Source organism: Oryzias latipes, chromosome 24 (assembly GCF_053564925.1).
Source record: "Oryzias latipes strain Hd-rR chromosome 24, Olatipes_Hd-rR_3.1".
In the NCBI taxonomy this organism is placed as follows: Eukaryota; Metazoa; Chordata; class Actinopteri; order Beloniformes; family Adrianichthyidae; genus Oryzias; species Oryzias latipes.
In genome coordinates this window covers 17,669,320-17,688,575 of record NC_136260.1, presented here as the reverse complement: position 1 = coordinate 17,688,575, position 19,256 = coordinate 17,669,320, and the positions used below count along the sequence as shown (strand labels likewise).

The 19,256-nt window shown below is 40.3% G+C and overlaps 4 protein-coding genes across 6 annotated transcripts; 2 read left to right on the top strand and 2 right to left on the bottom strand.

Moving 5' to 3' along the window:
- Positions 1 to 399: 399 nt before the first annotated feature.
- tcp1 (t-complex 1) lies at positions 400 to 6,575 on the top strand. Its single transcript, XM_004083468.5, has 12 exons — positions 400 to 726; positions 1,174 to 1,259; positions 1,342 to 1,470; positions 1,757 to 1,854; positions 2,824 to 2,934; positions 3,053 to 3,234; positions 3,552 to 3,678; positions 5,186 to 5,361; positions 5,448 to 5,571; positions 5,658 to 5,850; positions 5,949 to 6,112; positions 6,189 to 6,575. The coding sequence occupies exons 1-12, from the start codon at positions 654 to 656 to the stop codon at positions 6,400 to 6,402; spliced, it is 1,677 nt and encodes a 558-aa protein (XP_004083516.1). The 5' UTR covers positions 400 to 653; the 3' UTR covers positions 6,403 to 6,575.
- A 14-nt stretch (positions 6,576 to 6,589) lies between these two features.
- On the bottom strand, positions 6,590 to 9,831 carry acat2 (acetyl-CoA acetyltransferase 2). Its single transcript, XM_004083469.4, has 9 exons — positions 9,659 to 9,831; positions 8,668 to 8,802; positions 8,420 to 8,601; positions 8,232 to 8,349; positions 7,997 to 8,140; positions 7,801 to 7,920; positions 7,570 to 7,724; positions 7,384 to 7,494; positions 6,590 to 7,296 (listed from the first exon to the last, which is right to left on the bottom strand). The coding sequence occupies exons 1-9, from the start codon at positions 9,705 to 9,707 to the stop codon at positions 7,126 to 7,128; spliced, it is 1,185 nt and encodes a 394-aa protein (XP_004083517.1). The 5' UTR covers positions 9,708 to 9,831; the 3' UTR covers positions 6,590 to 7,125.
- Positions 9,832 to 10,092: 261 nt separating this feature from the next.
- wtap (WT1 associated protein) lies at positions 10,093 to 16,430 on the bottom strand. 3 transcript variants are annotated; one of them, XM_004083470.5, is made up of 8 exons: positions 16,310 to 16,430; positions 15,594 to 15,631; positions 15,436 to 15,491; positions 15,304 to 15,362; positions 15,081 to 15,208; positions 13,569 to 13,747; positions 11,388 to 11,542; positions 10,093 to 11,313 (listed from the first exon to the last, which is right to left on the bottom strand). In XM_004083470.5, exons 2-8 carry the CDS (start codon positions 15,621 to 15,623, stop codon positions 10,655 to 10,657), a joined length of 1,266 nt encoding a protein of 421 aa, XP_004083518.1. In that variant the 5' UTR covers positions 15,624 to 15,631; positions 16,310 to 16,430; the 3' UTR covers positions 10,093 to 10,654. The 3 variants fall into 3 exon arrangements, with proteins under 3 accessions (XP_004083518.1, XP_011489900.1, XP_020570249.1); XM_011491598.3 differs by having other exon boundaries at positions 16,173 to 16,374; XM_020714590.3 differs by lacking the exon at positions 16,310 to 16,430 and adding an exon at positions 16,043 to 16,155.
- A 731-nt stretch (positions 16,431 to 17,161) lies between these two features.
- On the top strand, positions 17,162 to 19,050 carry sod2 (superoxide dismutase 2, mitochondrial). Its single transcript, XM_004083471.5, has 5 exons — positions 17,162 to 17,318; positions 17,666 to 17,874; positions 17,952 to 18,068; positions 18,235 to 18,414; positions 18,503 to 19,050. The coding sequence occupies exons 1-5, from the start codon at positions 17,290 to 17,292 to the stop codon at positions 18,646 to 18,648; spliced, it is 681 nt and encodes a 226-aa protein (XP_004083519.1). The 5' UTR covers positions 17,162 to 17,289; the 3' UTR covers positions 18,649 to 19,050.
- The last annotated feature ends 206 nt before the right edge of the window (positions 19,051 to 19,256 follow it).

Below are 19,256 nucleotides of genomic sequence, written 5' to 3'. Positions count from 1 at the left end.
GTTGCATTTGGTAACAAGAATAACTTTTATTGTCAACTAAAAGACAGAACAAATGTGCAAAAGAATAATATTTATTTTTGCTCATTTTACCTTTAGAAGTGTAAAACACTTTTATTTTGATTGCTGTTTCCAAAAAACAAATTTATCAATATGGCAAAAATATTTTTTGTGAGCAGAGGTGCATTAGCTTCAGAGAATCATTTGTCAGAGGTGACAGATGGTCAAAAAGACATTTTCATTATGGGAATCAATGTATCTAATGTATCTTAAAATTTAAAGAACAAAAGCAAATACATCAAGGAAAAACTAATTTTAAAAAAGCATAATGTAAGAAACTTGTTTTAGTTTTTTGCAAAAGTGTGTTTCGTCAGTAGGGGGCGCAAACCTTCAAGCCAGTTCTTTCAATCGAAAGCATTCTGGGAAATGTAGTTATAAATATCAGTTTAAAAAAGTGTATACTTTTCTAAGTCGTTCTTCTTGTTTCGATACGACATATGTCACATTTCAAAACTTAAAGTAGATAAGGTTGTTTTGTGTAAAACTATATTCTTTACTTTTTTTAACACGTTTTAATTCTCGAACCTTCCGTCATTTTGCCGGTTTACCCATAATGCACCCGGGTTGATTCTTTCTTCTCGGTGTGGTGCTCCAAAATGTCGCTTTTGGAAGGTCCGCTAAATGTCTTCGGCCAGAGAAGCACTGGGGAATCTGTTCGCACTCAAAATGGTGAACTGCTATTCATTTCATTTTGTAATTTTGTTTTATTTACAGTATTTATAGACTGCAGAGCGGTACTTGTGTCAATGAGGTTTCCGCATGTAGCACACACGTGCAGTCATGCTAGTGCTAGTTATCGTTACGACGATGTGTTAACTAGCTCGCATTGCTTTTAACCAGCACGGATGCGCGTTCTTTCCACAGAATTATAGCAATATCCATACTTTTATTTGGATATATGAATATACGGCTAAGTTTTGCGATTTAGCTTTAACGGATTAGCGGTTTAGCTCATGAGCCTCATCTCATGATGTAGTAGGAAGGTGTGGTCCGTTATTTGCCTGTTGCTATATAAAATATTACGTGCATCTCAAAAAACGAGAGTTTGTTGTTTTCAATTTGTAGTTAGCTGTTTCAAAGCGCACTTGATGACTTTATACTTCCGTGTTGTTGCAGTCATGGCCGCAGCTTCCATCGCGAACATCGTCAAGAGTTCTCTCGGACCCTACGGCCTCGACAAGATGCTGGTGGACGACATTGGGGTTTGTCTCGTGATTAAGTAAAACCAACAAACAATTCTGCGTCCTGTATTTGATTATATGGTTCCCATCCTGAAATTGACAGGACGTGACCATCACCAACGACGGAGCAACCATCCTGAAGATGCTGGAGGTAGAACATCCTGCTGCCAAAGTCCTGTGCGAGCTTGCTGACCTCCAGGACAAGGAGGTTGGAGATGGAACTACATCTGTTGTAAGTCTTGGCTGACAGCTCCTCTCAAATCCACCGAAAGAGGAAGTGTTGGGGATTTTAGTTCTCTTTCCGTGTGTTGAATCTTAGAACAAAATCCTGTTCTAGTACCATGCATCTGCTTTTATTACGGATGTGTGGCTATGCTAACAGGATAGAGAAACTATCCCTCAGTGTCTGAAGGGGTTCTGCAGCCTCATTTCTGCCACTCCTAATGAAACGATGGTACAAAATTTAAATGTGTAAATTGTTAAAATGTCATTTTGATCACTGTAATACTTTCTGGCAGGTGATTCTCGCTGCAGAGCTACTGAAAAGTGCAGACGAGCTGGTAAAGCAGAAGATTCATCCAACCTCAGTCATCAATGGATACCGCCTGGCTTGCAAGTGAGATGGGTTAATAATAACTAGGGATGTCCTGATCACTGTTTTTATTTTTCTCTTTTTTTTTTTTTTTTTTTTAGTTTTGCCCGATTTGATTGCGAATCATTACATTTTGTGTCCCAATCCAATGCTTAAACGATCTTAGACAATGAGGTAATTTGACCAATCAAGCAAAGATAGTGCTACTATCAACAAGAAAAAAATGTTAACTATTGACTAGTAAAAATGGATGATTAGTCATGTGAGAAAGTTTGACTGTTGCTTTAGTGTCTTCAGAATTATTTAACTTTTTTGATCAGATGTGATTCATATCTCTTCAATATTCTTTAAAAAAAAAGGTTAAATAGTTGTTGTAGCATAAATATGATTCATGACTAGTTATTCAACCATTTAATAGTTTCGGTTGTTTTTGGGACATGGATTTTTTTTTCTTTTCCCTTTGCTGGAAAAACTCAACTGAGTTTTTCACTTAGCAGATGGTCTCTTGGTCTCACTGCTGTCTCTGTCAGCACCACGGATAGAGCCATTTTCATTAAAGGAAACCAAAACACAACCTTTTTCTTTTGAAATGCCGTTGTAGGTCATTGTTCGAGTTAAGACAAAACGCAAAAGACATTTGTGTTTTAAAAGGTTATTAAAAGAATTTTTTAGCCTAGAAGTCTGAATCTTTAAATATCTTGCTAACTTTCCTGAACTGTTTTTGCTCAAACAAGTGCCGTATTCTGCTGCGCTTTACAGCAATATAATGTCGTAGTCTGTTCATGATTTAAAGACTTCTAGTATAGTATTTATTTGTAATAGTAAGCTTGAAACATATAACTCTGATGTTAAAGACAAAATAAACATCTGATCCAGATTAAGGCTCAAATTACAGTGGCGTGATCAGATTGGGACATCCCTAACAGTAACCGTTGTGAAAGATGAATTCTAAGTCTAACAAAACCTCTGAGTCATTTTTTTTCTTTCCTGTAGAGAGGCAGTGCGCTACATAAATGAGAACCTCACCATTGGGACTGATGATCTGGGAAGAGAATGCCTGATCAACGCAGCCAAGACCTCCATGTCTTCAAAAATCATAAAAGTGTATCCTGACCGACAATGTGTCAAATCTTCCTGGAAAATTACGTCGTCTCAGTCAAGTGTTTGTGCTTGTGCTAAAAGTGAATACTGAGCGCTTGTTTACCTTGACTTCAGTCTTCAGTGATTCAGACTTCTTTGCAAACATGGTGGTTGATGCTGCCCTGGCTGTGAAGTTTGTGGACAGCAAAGGAGTGGCCAAATACCCGATCAACTCTGTCAATGTGCTGAAAGCTCACGGTCGCAGCCAGGAGGAGAGTTTTTTGGTTAACGGATACGCCCTGAACTGCACAGTTGGTTCACAAGGTGTGTTTTTCAATGTTTTTCAAAAAGCTGTTAGTTTGAAATGTGTGGACTTTCACACGTTTTTTTTTTCCATACCTTTCTGTAAAGTTACTGTTGTTTAAAGTCCCATTTTTTTTTGCTGCTATACCTTGCTCGGTGGTATACGCAGTGATACGCGTGGGAAATAGTAAACTGGTTGAAGAGAAGTCTAGTGGCAGTGATATTTAAACTCTGGCACTTCTTTTGGCCAAACAGGATTTACTTTTTTGTCTTTTTGGAGCACTATTCTGTAATGTCTTCAGACACCTTCAGCTAAAGACGAGCTGGTTTCTCTGCAGGAATGGTGAAACGTATTGTAAATGCGAAGATCGCCTGCCTGGACTTCAGCTTGCAGAAGGCCAAAATGAAAATGGGAGTCCAAGTTATCATCAGCGACCCAGAGAAGCTTGATCAGATCAGACAGAGGTAAGTGACGTTTTGTTTTTGTCAGCCATTTAAGTCATCTTGATTCTTAAAGACCAACTCCCATGATGATTGTGAACATAATCTTATAGCAATAGCATTTTTTTCCTCACGATGGAAGACATCTATGAGACGGTTAGTAAGGTCTGTAAGCTAGCTGTAGAGCTGGTAAACGGAGGGGGGGCAGGCTTATTCCACACCAACACCTCAGAGGGGAAAGTCTAATGAATTCATGCCGCTATGCAGAACCTATTTCCTAATTACCGTTTTTTATGAGTTTGGCTAAAAACAGCATAATCATATATTTAAAACCACTGGGAACACTTTGAAAATAGACCAAAAGATGATTGGAGTGGGTCTTTGAGGAGAAACCATTACTCAGAACATTTTACAGTTTTTCAAGGATGAAGGGATGTCTGGAAGTAATCGTATCTTTTTTTCTATATATAAACTTTAAGCCCAGTCCTAGTATCAGTCTCCATATAACTGGGCATCACAAGTTGCAATGAACTTAAATGATTCATATATAAAAAATGTAGCTATGTAGTTACCCAGTTCTTTAGCTTAAATGTGTTGAGGCTAGATCGGTTTATCTACAGTACTATGACTCTTTAACCCTTGTGCTATCCTATGACCCCACCCTTACATTGTTGTTACATGTTATCCCTACATGACAAAAGTGGATAAAGGTGAAGAGGATTTCATTTATTTAAAGGACACCAGTGAAGATCACAAATCATTGCAGAAAAAAGGTTCAGTGCACTGTCTAGTGGGTCTAGATGACCCAACTCCCAATGTTAAAGTGCCTAGGATAGCACAAGGGTTACAGTGCCTACACTACGCTTAAGCCTTTTTTTAGTAAACATGGATATGATAATATATTGCCTTTGGCACACTAAAGAACGACTTCTTTATCAAATATGAGTTATTTGTACGATTTTTTTATCTGAAAGTAAGACTGCTCGATCTCTGAGGCACCAGCTTTTCGCCCATTTCGTGATGGCAAACTAGAGCCAGCCTCAGTAGCGTGTCTGCGTCTCGCCCACAAAAGCAAACAATATGCAAACTTTTGCAAAGATGGATGTGCATATTGTGCGTATAAAAGGAAAGCGTTTTTGCAGATCACTGCTAGCTCCACAGAGAAAGTGGGCGTATGTGTAAGCCTGGGGGCGGTGCTTCCTGGAAGGGGCTGTTCTCACAGGTCAACGTCATAGTGTGAGAACCTGCTAGGTTTTGTGTGTTGGGAGAGGCTGGTGCTCAAATACTCAAAAATGTGAGAATGGATTAAAATACCACTTAGGGGTTTCTTTTCATGAGGAATGAACATAATACACTTATAAGCTAAAAAAAGTTGATTTTTGCATCATATAGACCATTTATTGTGACTCTGACAGAAGACGTGTAGAGAAAATGTGGGCTCAGTATTTTTCAATATCCCAGCTAAAACAATCTCAGCTAAATGTGCCAATATTTAAAGTGACGACCAAAAATTGAAGTGTTTATTTTTTAGGGAGTCTGATATTACCAAAGAAAGAATCCAGAAGATTCTGGCTGCAGGAGCAAATGTCGTACTGACCACTGGAGGCATTGACGACATGTGTCTGAAGTACTTTGTGGACTCAGGAGCCATGGCCGTGAGGAGGGTTCTTAAGAGGGACCTCAAACGCATCGCTAAGGCAACTGGAGGTAAGAATGGAGTACAACTGAGGGCTGTACATTGATTCATTCCTTTATCTTCGTCTCAATGTAACATTTTTTAAATTTATTCTCAGCCATTGTCTGCCCCTCTCTGTCCAACCTGGAGGGAGAGGAAACCTTTGAGACCACCATGCTAGGTCAGGCTGAAGAGGTTGTACAGGAGCGCATCTGCGATGATGAGCTCATCTTGGTCAAGAAGTAAGAACTAATTAAATATTCAATCGAGACAATTTCATGCAACGTTGTCTTTTATAAACTGCTCTGAACGTTTCTTTCCCCTTCAGTACCAAAGTACGTTCTTCAGCCTCCATCATTTTGCGAGGAGCTAATGACTTCATGTGCGATGAGATGGAGCGCTCTGTGCATGACGCACTGTGTGTGGTGAAGAGGGTGCTCGAGTCAAAGTCTGTAGTACCAGGAGGGGGAGCTGTGGAGGCAGCTTTGTCCATTTACCTGGAGAACTATGCCACCAGCATGGTGAGTTTACTCTACTCGTCTTTTTTGAAGTGTGAGTTTACTCTACTCTTCATGTTCTGAAGTGAAGCTTCGAAGCTGATGTGTGGTCTCCTCTCCAGGGTTCAAGAGAGCAGCTCGCCATTGCAGAGTTTGCTCGTTCTCTTCTGGTCATCCCCAAGACCCTGGCAGTGAACGCAGCACAGGACTCCACTGACCTGGTGGCCAAGCTTCGCGCCTTCCACAACGAAGCTCAGGTCAACCCGGAACGCAAGAACCTCAAATGGTAAGCCGGGTTTTGAGGCTGCTTCTGTTCTTCAGCTTTAGTTTACATAAATGAAATGGCATTTTCCTTCCCACAGGATTGGCTTGGACTTGTTGAATGGCAAACCCAGAGACAACCGTCAGGCTGGTGTGTACGAACCCACCATGGTTAAAACAAAAAGCCTGAAGTTCGCCACTGAAGCTGCCATCACCATCCTCCGCATCGATGACCTTATCAAACTCTTCCCAGAGCCTAAAGAAGGTGGGCAGTCCTACAGTGACGCCGTACAGTCTGGGTCTCTGGAGGGTTAGGCCCTGTTTACTCCCACAAATACTTGTATTTATAACCAGTTCATCATGGCCGTTCTTAGTGTAGCCTGGTCACTATGCCTGTTTCCCATTGTTCCCTCTTGGGGGCTGCTGATTCCAGAGGAAGTGTAATGTTTTTTTTGCAGACGTAATAAAATTCCAATGGTTGCAAAGAATTACCAAGTCTGAATTTCTTTTGATATGGTCATAACTCTTTAGTAAGAAAAAAGGTAATATATGAAGCTGCAAGCACTGTCAGAAAGATGGCTTTCTGTTTCTTTTTAAAGTTAATCATTCCACAAGAACATACTGGAATGTTCATCAGGTGCACTAGTTAGTGCTTTACATAAGAAAATATCCCTTTCCCCCCAAAACTTGGTTAAAAGCTTTTTTCCTGTTTCACTAACAATGACTGGAGGCTGCATTACAAGCCAGACTGCTGCCTTTAACATGCTAGTTACTGGTTAGGAACTTTTACCACTTAAAGCTGTTAAACTGAGTGACTCTAGAACATAACCAGCTGCCACAGCAAAAACCTGAGGAACTTAAACTCAGTGAGAACTGTAAACTGTTAGTGGATACAATTGACAGCAAAATACTTCATTTTAAGCAGACATGAGTCTGAAGCTGATCTCTTACATGTCAATGTAAACAACAGGTCTTTTTAAAATCTTGATTAAGGAGATGAAATTAAGTGCAACACATTAAGGATCCTACGCTCTTATGTTAAACCCTCTCCACACACATGGCGATGCCCATCCCCCCTCCAATGCAAAGGGACGCCACTCCTCTCTTTCCTCCAGTCCTCTGGAGTCCATGCAGTAAGGTCACCAGCACCCTGCAGCCCGACATGCCGATGGGATGTCCCAGAGAAATGGCACCACCGCTCACATTGACCTAAGAAATGACAGAACAAAGTTCTTTTATCTATTCAAGAATATTACAAACCTGGTCACACTTTTCTGGTGGCAAACATTAAGGTACCTTATCTTTATTTAAAGAGAGTTCTTTGACGACAGCGACTGACTGAGCAGCAAAAGCTTCGTTAATCTCAAATAAATCCACCTGATCCAGCTGCCAAGCGGCTTTCTCAATCTGAGGTGGTAAAAAACAAAATGTTGAAAGAATAGCATTTTATTATGTTCCATATTATCACTGCTGACTTCTTACCGCCTTCTTGATAGCTGGTATCGGCCCAGTTCCCATTATAGAAGGGTCAAGGCCAGCTTGAGCCCAAGATATTATTTTAGCCATGGGTTTGATGCCTCTCCTCTCAGCCTCTGACAGACCCATCAGGACTGCGGCTGCCGCTCCATCATTAATTCCTGCAACAACAACAAAGGAATGCCTTAAAAAAAACTCCAGAGATGAACCACTACATGCACACAAGTCGCTGTTCACCTGAAGCGTTTCCAGCAGTGACCGTCCCACTGTCCTTGATGAAGCAAGGTTTGAGTTTGGCCATGCTCTCCATGTTGCTGCCATGTCGAGGAAACTCATCCACCTTCACCTCCACTGGCCCTGGTAGTGACATATATATAGTGAACTCCATCTGTTCACTTAAAAGAGTGCAGAAAAGCCTCACTGAGGGGCCTACCTTTTCTGGACGGAACCATGATGGGGACGATCTCCTGATCGAAATGCCCTGCTTTCTGCGCAGCCTCCGTTTTGTTCTGAGACTGAACAGCGAAGCGGTCCTGCTCCTCTCGGCTGATGCCCCACTGCTTCGCCACGTTCTCAGCTTAAGGATTCATCACAACGCATTTATTTAGATTAAACTCCAGCACACACACACACCGACTGTCCTGCAGAACTGCTCTATTGATCGAGACCTGTAATGCCCATGTGGTATCCCTGGAAGGCATCTGTTAGTCCATCAGCAACCATGGAGTCCTGGAGAGAAACGTCTCCCATCTTCACGCCTGCTCTCATTTGCACTGTATGAGGAACCTAAAAAGAAACAAAAAATATTGTTGAGAAGGCTTCCTAAACTTTTATCAACACTGCTATTAGTGCGTACCCTGCTCATGCTCTCCATGCCTCCTGCGACAACTACAGTGGACTCTCCTGCTTGGATGGATTGAGCTCCCAGACACACAGATTTCAGCCCAGAACCACACACCATCTGGCAGCTCCATGCTGGGACAAGATATGGGATACCGGCCTTGACACTGGCTTGTCGTGCAGGGTTCTGCCCTTGCCCTGAAACAAAGAAAAGTTTGGAATTTGTCTCCAGTCTGAAACTCTACAGACTTTTCAAGTATTTACCTGCAGTTAAGACTTGGCCCAAAACAACCTCAGAGACCTCTTCTGGTTTCACTCCAGCTCGCTTTAGAACATCCTTAATGACTTCTGAACACAGGTCACTTGCAGACAGTGTGGACAGAGCACCGTTCAGACATCCTTCATTAAACAAAGAAGTGATGACAATAGGCTATAAGGAGTATTGTCTGTTTTAAAACATAAACGCCTTTAGTCAACACCAAATACAAGTTCACTGAGAAATACTAACCTTAGGAATAGCATTGACCAAATAAAAGCACAACTAACAAACCAATACAAACACACAATTTTGTTTTTTAATTAACTATTTTAGTTAAATTATTGCATTGAATTATTTACACTGTAGCAAGTTCTTTATCACATTGCCTTAGAATGAATCTTTTGAACTTTACTTCAAAAAAATAACATGACTAAAGAAGATTCACTTGTTCACATTCCTTCATCATGTTTGTCCTCTGTCTGTCCAGGCTGAACTTTAAAAATAAATTAAATGAGAAAAAGGCGATGGAACTAGTGTGTAAAAATAATAACAATATTTAAACTTTATGTTGTTATAAACTTACAGTTTAACGGCTCTATCTTTTTTTTCCAAATTATCGTGATTCAATAAAAGGAGTAAAGATTAGAGCCCTACGTCACACAGACGTTCAGTGAACAGCCAATCATAGCAAACTTGTGTTCCGTGGCCCTATGACTGCCAGCCAATCAGAAACAAGAGAAAACTGCGGACACAGGAGCTAGCCAATCGTAACTTTGCAAATACACAGCGCGTTGGACACAACCACCTTCCTATTTACAAAAGACACCTTTAACATGAAGGAAAGTACCACAAAAAAGTACATGATAAGCGTAAAACCAATTCAGTTAGAAATGCAAAATGTTTTCATGTTGTGTTGGCTTGACAAAATATTCGAAATATGATTCACGGGACTATGAAATGAAAGAAATCATGGTAAATATATATGAGCTACGTTACCAATTGGAGTACGTGCAGCAGAAACAATAACAACAGGCTCGGCGTTCATCTTGTTCAGAATGCTGGAGTAGCTTTAGTCTTCAGGAAATCTTTCTGTCAGTTCACTTACACACGACTCAGTTGATACTGAACTGAATGAACGAACGCATGAATGGTATTTATGCAAGTCCCTTGATATGAGAAACAGCGCCACCAACTGGTCTGGAGGATTCATAGCAAGTCTTTGAAAATGAACTTCCGTAAATACTATTTACAATACTGTTTTCATTCTTCAGGGATGTTTAAACAACCCAAATGGTGCATAAAAAAAGTTTATTAGCTTTGCGTTCATATTTTTCTCTCATAAAAATAACTACTTGAATGTGTTTAATTTATACTTATGTAATTTTGTACTTCATGATAGGTGCCAGTGACAAATATAACGAGTTCCCCCATCAAAGTATTAGAAATCTTTATTGTTTTTGGTCAGTACATAAAAGGGTTGAAGTCAGAATATGAATGACACATATGAACTCACATTTTAGAAGTCTATCAAACATAACTTTTTCCAATTTAAAACAAAAATTGTATTTAAAAAAACCAACCAAGTAAAAAAAAAAAAAAAAAAAAAGAGGCCAACATAAAAATGACGTTCTTGCTTTCTTTGTATTGGTGAAACTACTGTCATTCAAACACCTTTTGAAATGATTAACAACACCAGATGCTGGATTTCAGTGTCATGAGCTTAACGGCATAGATGATGTGCCCAAATAAACACCAGTGAAACCTCAAGTTTTTTTAAACATAAATCCCACACAATTCAAATTGAACATTTAGTGTTTGTTGTTATATCCCTGTTAAGCTACACAAATGTAACAAAGGCATCAAGATACACAATGGGACAAGAGTGAAAAAACTTCTTGGACAGCAGTGCTGCATCACATACTATTTAGCTTTTGTCTTGTTTGTAGATTGTATAAAAAAAAGACAAAAAAAGACAGTACTTTCTAAAGTACATTACAAATCGGCACCAGCGTTCGTGTTGCCCTCCAGGCCATTCTGAGTGTTCCTTGACCCTGCAGTCCTAGCGCCTTTGGTCACCAAGGCAGTCTTGTCTTCATGGGGATCAGTGGTCGAGTCTGTGTCATTCGAGTGCTGAGTTAATGACGTCTCGCTGCCTGTTGGAGAGTCCACGCTCTCGTAGCCCGCACTCAGCTGGTTTCCGAAACCCACAGGTCCTCCAGCTCTCCTGGAAGCAGTCTGACTGCCGGGGACCTCCGATGAGTGGTTGGAGAGTTTGGTCTCAGCGTCACCAGGGCTGGACACCATGGGGGACATTGGGAAATCTTCCTCAGTGCTACTGACTTCCCGGTATAAGTTGGGTGGGGTGGTGGTCTCCCTCCTCTGAGATGACTTACCATTGCTTGGACCATTGGACACCCTCCCGTAGTCTCTGCTTGTTGCTTCAGAGGCAGCGCTGGGCTCCTGTATTGTGGACAGCTCAGCAGATGAGTTGGAAGCAGCGGGTGAAGTCCTGCTGGGCTCTGCTCCGGCTGAGAGCCCCTGAGACTGAGAAATCAGCTGACGGGATTCTTTCAACTGTTGCTGCAGGACAAGGATGGTACTCTGCATCCCCTCCACCTCCTCGTCAAGCTGGATGATAAAATCATTCAGCTCTGAAAGTAAGAATAAGCTTAGTTTAATCTATGCACAGAGGACATTTGGGTACGGGAGCTTTTCGTTTCCTCACCATCTTGACTGCTCTTGAGCTCCTCGCTGTACTTTTTCTGCAGGGCCAGCTCAGCCTCCAGCTGGGCAATTCGTCCCTGCGATAGCTGCCGCCCCAGCTCCTGGTTTTCCTGAATCAGCATTCGACATTTGGCCATCAGTTTCTTCCCTGTTTGGCTGTAAGGGAAACAAGTCTCACATCACACAGTGAACCAAGTGAAAACAGGCAGAATGTTAGCATGGACCTGTTCCTCTTCACTCTCCAGCTGTCCAAGGGTTTACCAGGAACTCCTCAATGTCATTAACAGCTATTATTAAGCATTTTCATTCCATCAGTTAGACGTCTGAAGTAACCTAAACATGCCGTCTGATGCCTGTTCAATACAGACATATGAAACCATGAACCTAAATGATGCTCTGACTTTTAAGGCATTTCGATTCTATCGTTTTACTCTAAACTACGTTATTGTGTTATACATAGAAAACGGTTAATACTAAAAAATAAAGGCATGAGAAAATTAGAATCGGAAATATTTCAGGATGTGGAAAAAAAGTTATAAACAAAGCACAGTCAAATCTTGATTTAAAAAAAAACCCACAAAAGAACCTTCAAACTTGAAATCTTTGTTGAAAAGGTCATGCAATCCTTTTTTTTTTTAAAAACATAAAGAGCAGTTTTTTTCACAGTACAGTTAGCTCTTGATACTGCTGGCTTCACAAAAAGTCTGAAACAGTACGGTGACATGTCATTGTGCCCTACTCAAGAAGCCAAAGTGAATCCAAAAATGACATGTAGACCATAATTAAATGTCTTCCATTCCCTTTATATTAAATTAAGTCACCCATACCAAGTACAGAGCCTTAATGTTATATCAACAACAAAATAAAAACTTCCAAAGTTTTTTATCATCATTTTCAGTAATTCTAACTTTCATCATACTGGTTTGAATTTGAAGTTTTCTCTTTCCTGTGTTGAAAGAAAATGTTTGTAAAACCCCTATAAATGTCAAACATTTCTTATCTCACCTGGTGAGAACCGTGACTTAATTATTTTAGTGTACAAACAAAAAGTCCACAAGTATCTCACCACACTGGCGATGAAAAAAAATAAAAATAAAGAGTAACTCTTTTGTTATTAAGCTGTGGGGAAAATGATTAGGTCAATCAAAAACAGTACACAGAATGAATAAATACATCTCGGTCAACTCGTAACACAATGTGCCAAGGACATTTGCAGTTTACAACTCAGTTACTGGACTCAACACACCTACGGCAATAACTGGATATGCGATCATCCCAAAGTGTCACTTGTGCAAAAAAAAAAAAACATTCACAACAAAGTCAAAGAAGATCGTCGTGCTGCAGGATTCACACACTGCAGTAAGAGTCTAAGGGAAACAAGAAGGATCAAATGGAATGTCAATCAAAGAAAAAAGAAAAGAAACAAAAAACACATTACAAGGTTAAAACAAAAGTACACTACCGTGTGCAGGCCCGTGTTCAAAGACAGCAGACCCTCACGCCTGAACGTGGTTCTTCTGTCAACTTGCTCCGCTCAGTCTTACTGTCATTTCTAATGTCTCTGACTTTTAAATTCTAGAGACTTTCCTGGTGTTACTCAAATGTATCTGAGAGTCCAAAAAGTCTTTCAAATTCTCAGGACAGCTACTGTTTATGTGAAGCAATCCACAGTTTAAATGTCTTTTTTCTTTTTAAATGTCTTTTAAATGTTCGATTGCCGCTTTAGGCTAGGGATGCTCCCTGCCGGACACAACTTCTCCCATGACCCCCTACTTAATATGTGAACTGTCTGAGGGGGCATGGAAGGCAGTTCCATGTGGAGAAATGAGAGACCACCTCTTCAGAGCAGTCCGGACTCCATCGGGCCCTTTGGACGGCGGGGGGATATAAGAGGAGAGAGCCGAAACAAGTGTCACCTGACCATACTGTCTTTTCTCTTTAAATTGTGTGATGTGTAGCTGGCACGGTGCGAGAGTGCAAAAGCAGTTTGGTTTGGGAGTGTCTGGATTTCTGTCAAGTCTGAGCCTCGCGGTGAGCACAGCTTTTGTCAGCCTCTCCCCCCCCCCACCATTGCTCCTGCATGCCTGCAGTGAGAGTGAGGTTGGGGGACGTGAGGAAGTCTTGACTTTTTTTTTGTTTTGTTTTTTTTTTAGGTGGGGGGAGATATTTTGATTGTCTTTACCTATCAGGTGTAAATTTCCAGGCACTCAGTTCATTTTGGGCCTGCTCCAGTTTGTCTTTAGTCTGTTCCAGTTCAGCCTTCATTTTGAGGAAAAACAAGTTGATGGCTGGATCCACCATGGACGACCGCAGCTGGGCTGCACTCGGCTGCTGGACTTGCTTCAGGTACTGGATCTGTGTCTGTAGGAGGCAACAGGCAGGTGTTAGAGTCCAGTCACACACATTATGAAGCTGCTTTTAACACCTAAACATCTTCCCTTTAAAAATGTAACAAAACTGCTTTCAAATAGATCAAAATCTAGGCTAATCTGCGTCTAGACGCTTAGTTTTAAGTCCCACTTCGATCCTCTTTTGAGTGATTTTAAAAACTTTCCCAGTGGTCTTGTAATTACGCTTATGTTGTTTTTAGAATCAGAATCACTTTATTGATCCCACACATGGGAAATTTGTGTGTTACAATAGCATTGTAATCTTAAAAGGAAATAGAATATAAAAACAAAGTAATTGTAGAAAAAAATTATGTAAAAAATATCTTTATTTTAAAGGACATATTTTCTGCAGAAAGGCAGTTGTTCGTTAGAAATTTGCCTCTGCTTCTCCACCCATTTGTTATCGCTCTCTCCTGCTAGCTTACAGCCCTTCACAGACTCAACCTAACATTACCAGCGCAACAAAAATCGTGAGCAATACTGGAGCCTTCCAGACGAGTTCTGAGCCTGATGCCAGCTCAGGCGAGGAAAACAAAGACGCACGTGGATCTGCCTACAAGTGGATGGATCAGAATGCAGCAGATCAGAGATCAGTCTATTTTCCTATGTAGCAGAATTTTACCAACCACTCCTGATTCATGATTTGAATAAAGAAATACTTAGAAATGCAACTTTAAGCCTAACTGTCTTTAAATATGTCCTCTTCCATTAGAAAAACCCCACAAGAACATGTCAAAAACACAATTTTCATCCGAGGCTTTAAGTAAAAGCTGCTTTCACTCTAGTGTCGTTTTAAAATAGCAAACAGGCGATTCAGTATCCACATCTAAAAAGTGATAAGAAAGAAAATACTTTAAATATTTGGATGTAAAAGCTTGCAAACCACCACAACTTGTTCTCATCTAGAATGATTACAAACCAAGATGTGTTCTCATTAACACACATTCCCTTTCATGCAATTTATAAATCCTTAACATGTGTCTTGGTAAATTGATAGACTCCAAAATAAAAAACAACCCCCACCTTGTAGGCAATTTGAAAAGAAATATTAATTAAAAAGAATCTAATATTTTGGTGTTTTTATCCCCTAAAGACAGATGCTTTCAGGTTTGTCAAGTTTTTTTAGTGATTCTTATGCTTTTAACATTTTATCTTCAAACTTTCTATCTAATAAAGGCAGAAAAATGTTTAGAAATTATACTGTAACGATACAGAAAGCATTAAATATTTCTTCCAGGTGCTGCAACTTTAGAACAACTCATCTTTTTAGTGTTGCATATTAAAAACCTGAGCGAGAGACTTACTGTGCACTCCTGCATCTCCTGCTCCTTGGTGGCAAGTCGCATGACCAGGATGTTTTCCCTCCGAGCCGACTCCTGCTGCTGCTGCTTTAGCTTTTCCTCAGACTCCTTCAGGCCCGGGACGTCGTTGGCTGAGGGGGGTGGATGATGGGAGGGAAGAGAAACAAACTCATCAGCCGACACTCTGCGATGCAACGGGCTAGATCTATTTTTTAAGTGAACTTACAACACAGCTCTGCATATTTAGTCTCCAAGACCTGGACATATGATTCATGCTGCTTCCACCTGAGGAGAATGAGATCCATGTAAACAGCTCAACATCATCAGAAGACAGGAGGGGACAGGGGCTGTTGTTTACCGTGTACACAGCTCCTCTCTGGTCAAGGTCTTCAAATCAGATTCAGTGAGGCGAACCTGTAAAATAAAATAAAAATAGAATAAACAAAAAGCTGCTTAGACATCCATTACCAACCAACAGCACCCTTAAAGAGTAGTTTTAATCTGGATCAGACTCACCTTCTTGGGCAGAGGTTCTTCGTTGGTCATTGTGCTCTCTAGGAATGAAAATAAGCAGAAAACGTGTTATTTTTTTTGTTGGGCATCCTGTCCTCGCGCTGGCCGTCACGCAGTTAAATATTAGACGTCACGTTTGATCACAGACGCCCTCAAAAATTATTATAAACGGGCCTTCCCGACAAAACTGAAGTGTCAACAGTGAACTGCCATTGCTATATTCAACAAACCCGCGAAACTAAAGTGAACATAACCCGATAATAGGGTATGTCGTGCCGAGTACTACTAACGACTGTTGCAGTCAGCGGCGGAGGGTTTCCTTTAAAAAGTACTCAAGGTTAACCCCTCACTGCTAATAATCGTTTAGCATTTCGGCGACGTAAACACATTTTAGAGACCTGCGATGTTATCTTTCAACGTGTCGTTTATCTAAGCATCAAGTGTATAATTACTTAGCTATGTTCGGCTTCTTGTTATAACAAAATGGCGGTGAAGGAAATGACTCCCACCCCTGCGCTTCTTTTCCTGAAACTAGCGGGCTCTTAGCTGCAGTCACGCGGCCTACGCGATCATAACACTCACCGGGCCCGTTCGCTTCAATGTTTCGAAAAACCTTCGAGGTTTACAGATTCTCTGTAACTGTTTTTAAATGCGTAAAGAGTGGTGGTTGATTAAAAGTTGTGGCCTCGTCTTTAAGTGTTCAGAATCATCCCCTTTACCGAGAGAAGAACAGGACGGCTCTGGAGGATGAGGTGCTGCACTGCACTTGAGTTTCTGCGGAGTAATACCAGCAGTGGACAGGAGAGAAAAGTCTGCTCACTACGCTCACATTTTCCGATCCTAAAATTCCGGACAATCAAAATGGTTGTGATCAAATGTTTTAAGATTTAAAACTGCATTTAGTTCTGTGTTTTTCCTTGAATGTTTCTGGGTTTGCGATGTATTACATTATTAGTTTATCTAAAGAAAACGATCCAAAGCTGTTGACCCAATACTATTCTCAAATGTTGTAATGACTAAGAAAGGGAAATTAATTTATTTCCTTGCTGATGTGACATAACCTTACGCGTCTTTTCATCTTTTTTGCATTGCAAACCAAAAAACTGGATTTACTTTGATCACAAAATTTACAATCACAACAGATCGCATTTAAATTATGTAGAGTGGTTCGTTGTAGATATAGACGATCTTTGGTATCCATTTCAACACAGTGACGCAAAGACCACGTGATTCCAATGGTTACATAGTTATTTTTTAATCGTGACGCAAAGTTGTTACAAATTTTCAACCTTACAAATATTGTATAGTTTAATATGATTAAATTTTGAGTACAATAAACGAAAAGGGCTTAAAAAAATTTTTTTCGCACACATGTGGCCCCATGTTACAATAAATCTTCGGTATCTACCAAAAGACAGGGCTAAGGAAAAGTGGTAAGACCGAGAAATAAATCTCAAAATTTAAAAGATGACGTTGGTTGCAATTGAATTGCCGAAAATATAATTATTATCTTATAAATATATATAAAAATAGTATATATTGCCTTTCAAGCTTATATGAATTTAAGCCATTTTCGATAACATCCCCATATTCTGATAATGGTACGGTCGACTCCGCTGTCAAGTTGAAATTGCCCATTTCAAGGGCAGTAATACCGCCTTGTTTTCACTTTTCTTGGCTCTCTAACCTTTAAGCAAACATGCTTTGCAAAGTCTGGCAAATGCGCAGGTAAGATGTGTCTACGTTATATTTTTATGTAAAGTTCAAAAACTAAAAGAAAATACTTGTATCAGCAGCGTGGAAAACTGTTTGCTTTGTTGTGCTAACTGTTAGCTAACTTCAATGCTAATCTGGTTTAGCTGCTTAGTTAAAAACTTGTGACGTACAACGAAAACAACTCTTAGTATAGTGTAAGCGTTTAAGTATTATTGCATGTACAAATTCGTTCATGTTTTCTATTTCTTACTTTAATTGGTTGGTAAATGTCACTGGCTTGTTGAGCTAAAATCACAAGCTAAAAAAAGGTTATTTGCCACAACGATGTTGAGTTTTTTGCCTTTTCTCCCCCTTCTCAGTTGTGCATCAATCCTGCACCAAACTGTTTCTTGGAAAGTCGGATCATCAAGGCAGAAACACACACTTCCTGACCTGACCTATGATTACGGCGCCCTGGAGCCCCACATCTGTGCAGAGATAATGCAGCTGCACCACAGCAAACATCATGCTACATATGTCAACAACCTCAATGTTACAGAGGAGAAGTATCAGGAGGCACTTGCAAAGGGTACAAACACTAATATTAAAGTGTCAGCCAATATAATCTCTATCCAGCATTAAAGGCCCTTTGGCTTGTGTTTTTAGGAGATGTGACTGCACAGGTTACCCTTCAGCCTGCTCTGAAGTTTAATGGAGGAGGTCACATTAACCACACTATCTTCTGGACAAACCTTTCTCCCAATGGTGGAGGCGAGCCGCAAGGTGAAATTTTTAAGGTTTTTTCAAATCCATATTTTATATGTTTCACTATATGTTTTACTTAAAATCACCAACTATCGTGCAATGAGCAAGACTCTCACTCTGCATGTTGCATCGTTTCACTTGAGTAGATCAAAAGTTACTGATGCCCATATGTTTATCATTGCAGGGGAGCTGATGGAGGCCATCAAACGAGACTTTGGCTCCTTCCAAAAGATGCAAGAGAAGCTCTCTGCTGCTACTGTGGCTGTGCAGGGCTCAGGATGGGGATGGCTGGGCTATGACAAAGAGAGTGGGAGGTTACGCGTTGCTGCTTGTGCTAACCAAGACCCCCTGCAGGGAACAACAGGTCAGTTAGAAGTTACATCAAGGAAAATGTGGGCTCCTTCAGTGAATGAAATGTTTTTCTTATAAACCTTGTTGTTTTTGTCTCTCAGGTCTCATCCCTCTCCTCGGTATTGACGTTTGGGAGCATGCTTACTATCTTCAGTATAAAAATGTGCGTCCTGACTATGTAAAGGCTATTTGGAATGTAGTTAACTGGGAAAATGTGAGTGAGCGTCTTCAGATAGCCAAAAAGTAGACGCTAAAGCCCTCAAAGCTCTCACAACACCTTTAACTTACGACTTTAATGAAAAAGTGGTTGCAAATAACACATTTAATCAGACTTGTGGTTAAAATTGTCTCATGATCAATAGCATCAAAACAAACAAGTGTCAGTTGTTACAGACATTCTGGAGGATGCACATTGTGTGAATAAACTTTCAAGTTGTATGCAATCGCTTTTAACCGGCTGTCAACCACCACACTTGTCAGAACGCACAAAAAAAGCCACCTTTATGTCGAAGCTGGCTTTTGTTTTTGATGATGAAAGAACAAATTCTGTGAGCTGTATCGTTGTCTGACTTACATGACACTAAAACCAGATGGCGTGGCTCTAGTTCATGTTTTTGATGTAATAAATTCAAGGACTTTAAATAAAAAAGTTGTTTGGTTTCACATTCTTCTCTTAGAAAATGTTATTTCAAGATGTCTTAAAATGTTTAATTGGTTCAAAACATTTTTTTCAAGACATCAGAGCACCAGTTCAATTGTGTAAACAGTTAGACTTGATCATTTTGGGGAAGAAATATTCCTGGTAGTCATTCGCTTTGTTAAAGATAAATAATTTGAGACAAAGTCGACGTGAGC